General features: G+C 36.6%; 2 protein-coding genes across 2 annotated transcripts; one reads left to right on the plus strand and one right to left on the minus strand.

The window, feature by feature from the left end:
- Positions 1-1,827: 1,827 nt before the first annotated feature.
- Positions 1,828-3,290, plus strand: PCOAH_00035610 (KIR-like CYIR protein; the record flags this gene model as incomplete). Its single annotated transcript, XM_020060352.1, has 4 exons — positions 1,828-2,437; positions 2,510-2,580; positions 2,769-3,046; positions 3,203-3,290. 4 exons carry the CDS (start codon positions 1,828-1,830, stop codon positions 3,288-3,290), a joined length of 1,047 nt encoding a protein of 348 aa, XP_019915562.1.
- A 6,196-nt stretch (positions 3,291-9,486) lies between these two features.
- Positions 9,487-11,459, minus strand: PCOAH_00035620 (Uncharacterized protein; the record flags this gene model as incomplete). The annotated part of the gene is made up of 3 exons (XM_020060353.1): positions 9,487-9,869; positions 10,623-11,316; positions 11,430-11,459. Coding segments are annotated over 3 exons (1,107 nt in total), but the record flags the coding sequence as incomplete, so codon positions are not given.
- Positions 11,460-14,459: the final 3,000 nt, after the last annotated feature.

Consider the following 14,459-nt stretch of genomic DNA (forward strand, 5'->3'; position numbering starts at 1 on the left):
AGCCTACTGTGGAAGTTTCTGTTAATTCGTCAAATTCTTCTTGCCTTGAACTTCTCTTTCTTTTTCCACTTGAGTGGTTTCCAAAGCAAGAAGACCATGGTTTATACTAAAGGGAAGGAGTGGAAGGAAGATTGTTAAGGGGTGTCAGCAAAGAAGGTTGTTAGTGGTGGTGGAAGGAAGGTACTTCCTAAGGAATGGAGGGCTGTTAGGTGAGTGTTAGAATGGAAAGAAGGTGGTGTTAGGGGTGGTAGGTGGGTTGTTAGATGGTAGGTGGGTTGTTAGGAGTGGTAGGTGGAAAGTCACTTCCTTTAAGGAGAAAAAAAAAGAAAAAAAACAAACAAATTTGAAGGAAGGGAGGAAGGTGTGCAGAGGGATGTAGATTTGGGTGTTAAGGGTGGAAGGGAGTATGTGTGCAAGATGGTGCACTTAGAGGGAAGGTGTTTAAAGAAGTGTTCGGGATGGTGCAGTTTTGGGTAGAAGGGTATAGAGGAAGAAAGAAAATCAAAAATGAAGAAAAAAAAATAAAAAAAAAAAAAGAAGGAAAGAAAGAAAAGAAGAAAAAAAGGAAGGGAAGAATGTGTGCAGGAGGGTGCAGTTCTTAGGGATAGGAGTAAGGTTCTTAGGGCTGGAAGGAAGGGGTGTTAGTTTGTTGAGGATGGTAGAATGAAGGGGTGTTAGTTTGTTGAGGGTGGTAGAATGAAGGGGTGTAAGGGTATTAGAGTGCAGGATTTTAGCGATGTTAGAATGATGTTGTTAGGGTTGAAGGAAAGAAGGTCCCTTCCCTTAGGGAAGGGTACATCCGAAGGGTGTATAAAAAAAAAGGAAAAAAAAAAAAAAAAAAGGTTTAGGTAAGAAAAAGAAGGTTAAGCAAGAAAAAAAGAAGAAGAAAAGGTGTAAAGAAGGAATGTTTAAGGAAGAAGAAAAGAAGAAGGTAGATTTAAGAATATAAGGAAGGAAGGTTGAAACTGTAAAGAAGGAAGAATAGTGTAAGGAAGAAGAAGGTTTAAGGAAGGAAGGTATAAGGAAGGAAGGTTTCAGGTGTAAAGAATGAAGGTTTAAGGAAGGAAAAGAAGGGAACAATACCTTACCTGAAGAAGGAAGGGAAAGAAAGGGGAACAACAACCTTCCTAGGGGGGAAGGGAAGGAAGGAAAGGAGGGAACATTACCTTCCTAAGGAAGGAAAGGAAGGGAAAATATATTAATATACCATGCGAGTGAACTGTACACTACATATGAGCAATATTTACTGATCTCTAAACTATCAGTAAAACATCTGTTAAGAGTTCGTGCAGAAATTCTCACCCCAAGGGAAGTTACGTGCCTATGTATATAATAATTTAATACACCCATATATATACAATACATTAACGTCACCCTTAAAGAATTAAGGAATGTATATTAATTGGAAGGAAAATAAAAAAAATTTGATACATATGTACGTACACACACACTCTGGTTCATTCATTTCATAATCATTACAGAACAAGCAGAAATTCTTACATATATTTATTTTGTGTGAATGTATGAAGAATACATTTTATAACACAAATTTAATTGGTATATACATATACACAGAAGAATGTACACATAGAACAATGGCGATAAATAAGCTCACGGTCAGCTACTTCTGCTTCGAAGTGTACGCATAAATAATATTCCTAAAATATTCTGTATACAATATAATACGTAAGGACGAAAAACACGGGGGAATACATGTACTCCTATTAATTATATTTGTAGAGAAACGACTTGAACGATTCCTTAACTTCAAGGAGAGAGTATTATAATAAATTTAATATAGAAACAGATGCCTGCTGGAAATTATACATGAATGAGAATGCGGAAAAAAAGAAGAATGAGGTATATAATAAACTGAGTCCCATGGGATATAAGGACAATATGACGGAAGCCTGGTGTTATGCAGTAATGGACAATAAGGTGGATCAGTTGTATAGTCCAATTTGCAATTACTTATATTATTGGATAGGGAGTAAAATAACTGCCGATAATAGAAGTAAATCATGGGAAGAAATCATGAGGACCATTTACGAAGAATTAACCAATCCCCCTAAAGGGGGGAAGTGTGGAATCATATACCCTGACATTGATCAAACTATTTTTGGCCATATGAAAACCTTATATGAGTACTACACGGACTATGGAAATATAAGGGGGCACCTAGATCTTAGTAAGAACTACTGTGATCAGGAAGTACACAATTATTTGGATAACATTTATAAAGCTTACCAAGCCATGGAAACAGAATGCACCGATGATGGATGTAGCAAGGACTATTGTACAGACTTCGGAAAAATGTTCACGGACACCAAATATGAAGAACTATTAAAGAAGGGATGTAACACAGACACTAGACCAGAGGATAAACCAGCCGAGAGGCACCTCCAAGCTGAGGGAAAGAAATTTCTCGTAGTACGAGGTGAACCCGCACATACGGTGGAACAATCACAACATCCCACTAATCCAACCTCCTCTACCAACACCCCTACAGGCACCGTACCTGCTATATTTGGTACAACCACTACAATAGGACTTGGACTCATTTCCCTCCTTCTGTATAAGGTTACAATTACCATTACAATTATAATTACCATTACAATTATAATTACCACTATCTATTTGAAATATGCACATACACACATGCACACACACATATACATATATACATATATATGTATATATATATACATACAAACATGTATATATATGATACATGTTCACCCTCTTCTTTTCCCTTTAACAATTTTTAGTATAATCTTTTACCTTCTTGGATAAGTAACTACTTTCGAGGCAGCAGCAACACCAACAGTAGGAGCAGAAGTAACAGAGGAAGAAGATCATTCGCTGGACGTCACCACCTTGATGATTCAACAACAATAGGTGACTCCACAACAAATTATTCCACAACAGACTATTCCACAGCATCAGAATTTGATGTGCAGTCTACAAGTACAGGAAGAACAACGAATAATGCAAGACAGCGACAACAACAGCAAAGGCAACGCAGGAATGTAGGTTATCATCCTAGGTAATGTAGGTTATCATCCCTAGATAAAATGTTTTTTCCCCAGTGTTAATTATAATAACTTACACTACTAAGTGTCCCAACACAGAGAGGAAATTACACAAATGTGGACATGTAAAAATTCTTTACACACACATATGTCCACATAAATATATTCAGATGGAAAAAGATAAAGGAAAATTTAATAAAAGAAAGGAAGAATATGAAGAAGGGGAAGTTAAAAAAAGAAAAAGGAGGAAATAGATGAAGAAACAGCCATAAATATAAGGACATAATTACAAATTCAACAAATGCAAAAAAGAAGGAAAGGAAAGGAAGAGAAAAAAGAGAAGGAAGAAAGGGGAAAGTGATGTGCTAAACGTCCACACGTATTATAGAATATATTTTTTTCGAATCCGAATGAAAAAATTAAAAATTTTTTGTTTTAGGGGAAGAAAAAATTATCATATAAAAAGGAAAAAGAAGAAGGACGGTGTGTATGCGCACCATATGGGGAAGAAAAGGAGCACAGCACTATTATTATAGCAAATGTATATAAACATTCATGAATATTTTCCCCTGCTTCCACATATATATATAAGTATAATTCCATGCACAGTTCCTTCCTTCCTCCTTCCTCCTCTTCTTCTTTCTTATATATGTAGTTAATTCTGATCCAATAAGTTGAGCTACTTTTCAATAAATATTGAATAATGCAAGTACACATTGCTGAAGGGAGGGAGGAATGCATTGTATATGGAGTACACAATATATGCTAGGAACCCTTAATAACCCTTCTTTAAGTAATAACAATAAAACATAAAATGAATAATGCATGCTCAATTTTTTATTTAAAAGGGAAAAATCGTATTATTATATATGTGAAGGAGTAGCTGAAAAGGAACACATGATATAAATAATAATACAATGTAATGAAGAGTAAAATACAATTCAATAGTATAATGAACATAAAGGGAAATGGTCCCTTTGCGCTCTTCCTATTTGCTTTTTTTTTTTTTCCGTCTTAACTATTCATGTAGCTACTTTAAGTATACACATATAATGATTTCGACATACATGTACATGTATGTGTTACCGCTATGCAGAAATTAAGCAAATATATGTGCATCATCATTAATGGAAGAAAAGTGCAAATTTTATGGTGTTCATAATCATCCTATAATATGTACAAAATTCTCATACATGTGTTCATTACGGAAATATGAACAACACATTCTTAGTATAAATTTATTTGGGTAAAAAATATGTCCACATAAACATAAACAATGGTGACGCATGTAATACCGACTTCATTTATTACATGAAGTAAGGTGTATATTCATGTGGTGAATATAATATTCTCTATGTATAATGTAATAAATAAAAGAAATAAGAGTATACATACACCCCCCCACCCTTTTTGGTCAATTCCACATTCATAGGAGGATCCGGAACAGCAATGCAAAGTGGAAGATTTACCTTCACAAAAAATATATAACAAATTCAAAGAAAATGACCAAAATACATGTCCGAAATTGAGTTCCTGGGAAACAGAAATATGGAATATTTTGAAAGGTAAATTAAAAGACCCTTCCGATGGTGGCGCAGAATGTCTCAAGAAAATTACGCAAGCTCGGTGCAACATATCTGCACTAAGCGCGAAGAAACAATCGTGCACCGTAATTTGTGACTTCCTTTATTTCTGGTTAGGGGATATGTTACATAACAAATTGGAAGGAGGAAATGCTAAACTTAAGGAAGTTATACAAAAAATCTTCAGTACATTCGAAGGATTCAAGGAACTGTGTACAAACAGTGCTGTAAACAGAAAAATTAACACAGATTTTTTCCCCCAGAAGAAACAGTTATTTGATTATTATTACGACTACCGAACTATATGGAATGAACTAAAGAATTGCGGATCCTGTGAGTCCTCGTGTTTTCAGAACTATAAGAACTATCTAGTTGGAGCTGATGGACGTGGTGGAGCTAATCATGCTTATGGACAATTAAAAGCACGTGGGTCATCTAATCTAGATGATTACTTTAAAAAATTTTGGGACAACTTCAAACATAATGTCAATGGTGTTAGTGGTGATAGTGGTGGTGGTACTATCCCACCACCATCATAACTGAAAGAAAAGGCAACATCCGGAGGAGAGGAACTTCCGTCAAATGGAGAAGATGAGGCAAATCTCAATTTCTGTTTGGCACAGTTTCTTCAAAACCTTCAGAACTTGCTGCATCACCACTACAGGAGGGTAATGATAGTGGTAGTAGTATCGTACCTGGTGTGGTCACTTCTGCTGTTGGCACACTAGTCGGTCTTCCATTGGTCACTGCCCTTTTATATAAAGTAAGTAATAGGACATACAATTACTATTATAATAGAGCTATATACATATGAATACAGATACATATATATACATATAAATATATATGTACACGCATATATATGTGTACTTATATATGTATATATACTTCCACATGTGTATATATAACACACATTTTTACCCTACCTCCCCTCTTTAAAAAATTTTCTTAGTATAATCTTCTACCTTCTTCTTGGTTTGGTAACCATTCTTCTACAAATGGAGGAAGAAGCAACAATAGAAGAAAAAAAGGATCTACTATGCAGCGCCATTTTGATGGACTCTCAGAAGCCGAATACACCTCAACAACAATAAATTCATCCGAATATTCCATCCCATACACCACTACTACTACTACAACTCATAGATGAGAAATAGGTGCCTTTTGAATGGAAGGAAAAAAAAAAAAAGTGGAAAAGTTTCTTACATACTGTTCAATAGACATTAAGCATACTCGATACATACGTTAATTACTATACAAATATATATAATATGTAATGCACATGTAGAATGCTTCAAAAAAAAAAAAAAAAAAGGAAGTCCAAAGGGGGGGCGTCTTTATGGATTACATAAATATGCACATATATATACACATATATCATATATATATATATATATAATAGAAGGGCGTACGTACCCGCCTTTCTTCCATTCTATAATGTGAGTTCTCTTTCCTTCTTTATAATGCTAATAAATAATTAATTATATAAACAGACAGTGAAATATATATAAACAAAGCATTTGTGTATATATTAAGGAAAAAAAAAAAAAAATAATGCTATTCCTTTTTAAGGTGGAATTAAAAAATTATACATAACAACATAACAATATAAACAGGCGGAACTACACATACACACATATTATACATATCGTACATAGAAATATGACAATCTTAATTTTTCGAACTATGCAGAATTATTGCATAAGGGTATAACATAGCATAGCACAGAATAGGAGCAACAATGGCGCTATATACATACTAATATAAAGAAGGGGCCTTACGTTCCTTCCTTCCACCAACCACCACCCTAACAACCTTCGTTCCAACCCTTCCGATCATTCAATTTTTTCAGATATCTCTTTAAGTAGAGCAACCTGTTCTTTAGGAGTCCTGCACCCTAATATTCTCTTGCACAAATTTTTTCCTTCCTTCGAAAACAAAAATATTAACAGTAGGAAGAAGATTAGGAACCCGATTACTACAAATATTGTGTAGATAGGTATGCCGGTAGTTGAGATCGTACCAGGCGCGTCCGAATTTTTAAACAAATCGAGAGCCGAGTTTATAGGAATATGAATCCACATAAGAAGAATGATCATAATTAATAGGAAGGCCATCCATTCATGGGTCTTGACCTTTCCACGAAATAATCTACACAAAAATCGGTCACGCCAACTTTTTTTCTTCGAACATGATGTTTCATTCTTTTCTTCATTCATTTCTTGATGGTTTGCTTCATACTTTGATTTTGTTAATTCCACCTCAGGTGGTAATTGTTTTAATTCATCTTCAGAGTTTGACTCTTCAGGGCGTGATTCTTCAGGTGGGTTGTTAGGGGTGGTGGGAAGGTTGTCAGGTGGTGATTCTTCAGGAAGGTGAATTCCTTTGGGTGGTGAATTATTTAATTCACCTTCAGCTGGTGAATCTTCAGGTGGGTTGTTAGGGGTGGTGGAAAGAAGGTTGTTAGGTGGTGAATCTTTAGGTGGTGATTCTTCAGGAAGATGAATTCCTGTGGGTGGTGAATTTTCTTTGGGTGGTAATTCTTCAGGGGGTGAATCTTCAGGTGGGTTGTTAGATGGTAAATCTTTAGGTGTTGATTGTTGTAAATCACCTTCAGATGGTGACTCTTCAGGAAGGTCGTTTGGGGTGGTAGGTGGGTTGTTAGGTGGTGAATCTTCAGGGAGTAAATCTTTGGGTGGTGAATTTTCTTCAGGAAGGTGAATTCCTGTGGGTGGTGTATATTCTTTAAGAAGGGATTCTTTAGAATTGGATTTTTTGTATCGATGGCTACCGAATGGGTCCTTATTTTTTGATGGTGGTCGTTCATTTGTGTTGTTCCTGGAGGAACTTGTACTGCGACCACAAGGGTCTTTATTCTCCCACTGTTTTGTTTTTACACTACTTCCACTTGTAGATAATGATGATCCTACGGTGGTTATGGTGCTTCCATCTGGCAAATCATATAAATCATATAAACATCCACTTCCTCGCCCTTTATTCCATGATGATGACTTGGTACTTCCCCATTTTGCGCTCCATGTTGATGACGTGGTTTTTCCCCATGAGGGGGTTGCGTGCACTAGGACCTAAAAAAAAAAAAAGAGAAAGAAAGAGAAGAGTTGTTAGGGGTGGTTGGTAGGAGGGACAATTGTTATGGTGGTGGAAAATTTTTTTTTTTTTTCTCCTTTTTTTTTCAATTTTTTAGCGAAAAAAGCGTAAAAATTTATTATAATAATTATTATGCGCAAAATTTTTAGAAGGTGTAACAGTTGCTACTATCTCTTACATGACGTGGATATTGCGCCCACGAGGAGTAAAGTACAAAGATGAATAGGAAGTATTTTGCGGAGAAAATCATTGTGCTTTTTTTGCTTCTTTTTTTTTAAAAATAAATAGTAGACTAAAAGTGAGTGTATGTTCTTTTTTTTTAAGGTAAAAAAATGAAATATTTCCTTTTCTTCCTTTATTTATATTAATAGATTCTAAGATTATTTCTTCCTTTTATATTATTCGTAAACATTAATAAAGTAGTTTGCGTGTGACTTGCGATATATAATGCTGTTTTTTCATTTTAAAGATGTGTAAATCTAATTTAAAATGAAGAAAGAATTTTATTATAACGTACAATATAAAATATATAAAATGGAATATATCTCAATTAAAAAAAAGTATATTTTAATTACATAATTACATTATTTCAAAAATTAACATTTACAGCTGTCAAAATTCTTTTAAGAGAAAAAAAAAAAATGTAACACCCCCTCTCTCAACACTCACCCCCTTACACACTCTCACACACTCATTCCCCCACACTCACCACCTTCCTCACACCTCCTTTACATCACATCCCTCACACCTTTCCCCTCATTCTCCTTCCTTCACTCCCTTTCCTTCACTCCCTTTCCTTCACGCCCTTTCCTTCACTCCTGCTTTCCTTTACTCCCTTTCCTTCACTCTCTATCTTTCACTTCCTTCACTTCCTTTTCTTTCCTTTCCTTCTTATTCATTCTTTCCTTATTCCATTCATACTCTTCCTTCCACCTACCACCCTTAAACAATTTTCCTTCCACAAACCACCCCTAACACCTACCACATTCAACACTCCACACTGACATCCACACCTTAACACACTTCTCTCCACAATAACACTCACCACCCCACACACTAACAGCCCTAATCCTAAATCTTACACTTCATTTCCATCACTCCTTTTACTTCCTTCACTTCCCATAACTTCTTTTTCCTTCACTCCTCCTTTCCTTCCTTCTTTCATTCCTTATTCTTTCACTCCCCTTCCTTCACTCTCGTCCCTTCATTCTCATTCCTTCAATCCCTTTCCTACATCCCCCTCCTATTCATACTCTTTCTTCCACACTCAATCCCCTACTCTCACAACCTTAACCCTTCATTCTAATACACTTACACTCTACTTTCACACCCTGAACCTTCACTCTAACACCCTCCTAATTCTAATGCCCCCTCGTCTTTCCTTCACCCCTAATACGCCGTCATTCACCACTCCACACTGGCGCCCACACTTACTCCCTCACACCCCCTTCATATAACATCCTTTACAGTAAGCTCTCACACTCACCCCCACTCCTTCTAACAAACACTCCTTCCACACCTTTCCCTTCACTTCCTTCTAATACCCTTCCTTTCCTTCCTTTCACCACCTAACAACCTTCCTTCCACCACCATAACAACATTCCTACCACCCTAACCACCTACCACCCACCAAACACCTAACAACCTTCCTTTCATCCTACCAGCTAACAACATTCCCTTCCACCATTAACAACCTTCCTTCTTTATGTAGACGATGAAATATATGGGATGGAATATTCTGATGAAGCAATTGTTGAGGCACCTTCTGTAGAAGAACCGTCGTCGTCGTCATCATCAAACTCATTAAATTCCTTCCTAATGGATCTTCTATTTCTTCCAGAATGGTTATGCTTCCTCAAGAAGAAAGGTTTGTACTTGTAAAAAATGTATGCCAAGGCAGGAAGTCCTACTGCAGTTAATGCAGAAGGAATTGCAATGGATGTGACGTTGCTGCTAGCAGGACCCTCTTCCCCTTCTTTTCTGTGACTACCACCACCGTCACTCCCTCCTTTGCCCTCCCCACCAGAGACACCATCTGCTAAATCGGCATCGGAAAAAGAACCACTACTACCAGCTTGATTTGGATTAGGATTTGGTTTGGGTTTTGAAACACAGGATTCTGGTGATGGTGAACAGTCACTTCCACCTAAAGAGAAAGAAAAATACGAAAGGTTATTTCAAACTAATATTTCTTTTCTTTTTTTTTTTTTTTTTTAATTACACCCTTCGGGTGTACTTTCCCCCAAGGGGGAATATACACTTATCACCCCTAAGAACCTTCCTTTCTTCCACCCTAACACGCCTAAAAACCCACCTACCACTAACCAACTACCACTTAAAAACCTTCCCTTCCGCCCAACCATCCCTAACAACCTTCCTTCCACCTACCACCCCTAACAACCTTTCTTCCACCAGCTAAGAACCCACCTACCATCACCCTAACAACCCACCTACCACCATCTAACAATCTTCCTTCAATCTACCACCTAAGAACCTTCATTCTAACACCCCTAACAGAACCTTCCTTCCGCCTACTACCACCCTAACAACGGACCTATCACCCTACCACCTAACAACTTTCCTTCCACCACCGATCTACCACCCCTAACAACCTTTCTCCCTTCCACCTACCACCAACCACCCCTAACAACCCACCTATCATCAACCACATTCCACCCCTAAGAACCTTCCTACCACCTACGACCCCGAACAACACACCTACCACCTAACAACCATCCTTCCACCTAACAACCATCCTTCCACTTAACAATTTTCCTTCCATTCTACCCCCCCGAACAACCCACCTACCACCACCCTAACAACCCACCTACCACCATACCATAGAACAATATAACACAATCTACCCCTCTGGTCAAACACACCTCCATTTGTCACTTACCATCTACGACGGCGTCACCTAAGTCGAAGTCATCTCCAGCAGAAGGTTTCTTTGGAGTGGAGCACGGTAATTTCCCTAATTCTTCGTCACTGCATTTGTCCTCATTCTCCCTAAACCAGGCGCAATATGGGTCCCTATTTGTGGGCATACGGGGACATCTCCCATTTACAGTTGCACATGCTGCCTTAATTTTAACTATATTTTGTTCATAAGGTGTACCACAGGAATTTGCCCCAGTACTTACATAACCTTGTAGAGCTGTATAATCCTTAACATAATCATATATTATTTTTCCCTCATTGAATATGTTTCTGTTAACACTTCCACAAAGAATCTGATATCCTGGATTTCCACATGTACTCTTTATGTCTTCGCATATTGAGAACATTATGCCTGTGAAGTCTGTTTCCCTATTGCTACCTTCCTGCAGTTTGTCCCATATTTTATCACCTAACCAATAGTACAGGAAGTTGTAACGTTCACTCTTCGTTGTACTCCCCGTACCCATTTCTGATGTGGCACAACAGGCGCGCAAAATACCGTTCTTATATTCTCCCCCTATACTATTAAAAGGCCCCAGTGTACTCCTTACTGCATTTGCAAGCTCACAAAAAGTTGTACTTGTACTTTCATCCAACTCCCTATATAACTTCCTGGAAGGTAGTTTATTTACGGGATCGTTCTCCTCTTCCTCCTATAAATATAGTTCAAGTGTTATATACACTTTTATATTTCCCCCTATATTGCACATAGAATACTATATAAATGACGTACTCCTATCTATGATAAATAAAAATGAGGGGTAACCTGTAATATTCTTCCCCTTCTTCTTTCCATTGTGCTTGTCATTGTTCATATGTATGTGTATGTTGCTTTTGTATATATATTATAAATTCATGTTATAAAATGTGTGTTGTGTTGCTCCTATATATATTTATACATTTGTAATATATATGTGTGTGGGAACATTTTTCACATGTTCCATAATGATTATGTATATGAATATGGATGAGTATGAATATGAGTATGTGTCAAAATTTTGCATTCTCTCTCTGTGAAAACAACACTACACATTCATTAATTTCTTCCAAAAGTAACAAAATAACACATTACATACGTATGTATATTAAATCATCCTGTTCCCATAATTAAGGTACAAAAATGTAGGAACAACTGAGCACAGGGTCCCAAATGTAAATAAGAATAACAGAAAGAGAGAGGAGATGTAATTACAAAAAATTTTTTTTTTTTTTTTTTTTCTCTTATACACGTTCCTTCTTTATGCATGCTCCATATGGTTCGATTTTGCGCGATTACTGAGAACGTTATGTTACTACTTACACGCCTTAGCTTCTACATATACATATAATAATGTGCATGCACCCCTTCCCCTCTTTGGATAAAAAGAATTTTCATATATATATATGTGTGTATGTAGGTACATTGCTTATTTTATGTTTTATTGTTGTTTTGCTTGGAGGAAGGGGAGATTGCCCATTAAAAAATTGATCACACATATTTGTAGTATAGTACATGCATATGCATAGTACACTCTTCCCCCCTTTTTAAATGTGTATATCAATTTATACTCATTGAAGTGGCGTTATTTTATGAGCAAGATACAGGCGAAAAATTCAACACAGAGAATTGCATTATGCTTAGAACAAAAGTACATATGCGCTCTTGTAAGAACACTCTGTAGTACAGTTACTCCCTTATTCGTATAATCATTCAATAATAATAATTTTCTCTTCATTCCCTTCCTTTTTTTTTTTTTATTCTTTTCCTTTCTGGTGAGTACACTACAAATAACTTCTCTATATAAAATATAAATTGTATTACCTAAGCTGTTCCTTCTCTCCCTTCTTTTTAATGTAGATTATGTTTTTTATGCATTAAGGTATTCCTTTTATTTTTTTCTTCTTTTCCTCCTCTACTATAAGTATATCTTAAGGGACTCACTACAACATATATACATTACATTATATGCTACCTAAACTGCCGTGACACTGACCTTCTTTTTTCCCCCACCCCACCCCCTTTTTACTTTAAAATCCATATTATACATTTTTTATATACTCATTCATCCATATATTTGTTTGTTTTTTTTTTTTTTTCCTTCCCGGTTTTGAGTTTTAAAAAACGTTAAAAAAAAAGTTAAAAGGAAGTTAAGTGGAGGGAAGGAATTTAAATGGAAGGAAGAAGTGTAGGTTCCTCCCTCCTGCGCTCCCTTACCTTCTATGTGTATTGCAGCAGTATGTACATACATATATATATGGAATGATCATACATATATGAACCTCCACTGCTCCATTATGTAGGTACTCATCGTAAGGTACAGTTATAGGAACAATAAATAAATGAATGAACATACATTTTACAATGCTGCGTACATACATGCACACATCCTATGTAAATAATCCGCGTTCCGCACACGCCTATTCATGCATGTACATGCGCCCCTTTTTTATCGTATTCCACGTGTAATGAAGTAGTTATCATATTTTACGAATGGAAGGAAGGAAATTACTTATTATTGTATTAAATTTTTATGTGCGTTGCCATAGCATTCATCACTCCCCCATATGGAACACATCACATTGTGAAACGGACACTATATGGAACGGACATTATATGATAGGTCCATTATTGTGGGTGTCCATTATGGTGTAGTTAACCAAACTGAACTTACAACCATGGAAGAATGGAAGCATGGAACAGCAGTTTTTTAATAAAATGTGTATACACATAAAAAGTGGTACACATACACAGTGCAGTGTATATACACAGCTACTACAACTGCTCTATATACACACACTCCACACTGTGTGTATATAGGGGATGTATGCATCTTTCATTATTGCGACATCATGTTTTATAAATAAATGCATTATGCCCTGTCCTGAATGGGACAGGGCAGTGCACATTCCGTTCAAACAATATGTTTCTCCATGGTAAGTAGAACATTGTAGACTGTTAGTTCTAGCGCTTTGTGATGGTAATAGTAAATTTTCTTCCTCCCCCAAGGGGAACAACATTTCCTTCCTGAAGGAAAGGAAGGAACAACACTTCTTAAGGGAGGAAGAAACAACATCCTTCCTAATGAGAAGGAAGGGAAAGAACAACCTTCTTTAGGAAGGAGAGAGTGAGAAAGAGGAAGGCAAGGAGGGTTGAAGGAAGGGTAAGGAGGGGGAAGTAAGGAAAGGAGGTGGTGTAAGGAAGGAAAGGAAAGAGGAAGGAAAGGAAAGAGGAAGGAAAGGGTTAGGGTGAGGTAAGGAAAAGGGGGGCAACATCCTTCTTCCCTGTGGGGGACAAAGGTTCCCCTTTGGGGGGACAATTTCGACAGAGAACAGTTCCTTTCCTAAAGAAAAGGTAAATTTTCTTCATGGTTAAGGTAATATGTATAGGGAGGGAGAGTGTATAAATTTCCTACTTCCCCCCCCTTTTCTCATTTGGAAGTAGTACAGAACAGATGTGAACCATTCTGTGGTATAGTGCTTATGCGTGCAAAATTGTGCTCATAATTCTTCATTTTAGCAACTTTATTGTGTGGGAATTTAGTTATTCGCAAATCTTCCCTTTAAGAGTTTTTTTTTTTGCAGAAACAATGTTTTTCCTTTTTTAACTTTATTTGCTGACAGTTCTTCTTATGTACGGTAATTATTTATTTTGACCATTCCTTCTTAAATTATGCACATAGAAGGAAAAAAAATTGAATGGGAGAGAAGGAGAATTAGCACGAAAAATAATTTATATCGAACAAATAAGTTGCACAAAGCATACGTAAATAGGTATTAAAAGGTAATAAAATGAAATGTTCCGTTTGTTCCTTCCCTT

Source organism: Plasmodium coatneyi, chromosome 11 (assembly GCF_001680005.1).
Source record: "Plasmodium coatneyi strain Hackeri chromosome 11, complete sequence".
NCBI classification, from domain to species: Eukaryota; Apicomplexa; class Aconoidasida; order Haemosporida; family Plasmodiidae; genus Plasmodium; species Plasmodium coatneyi.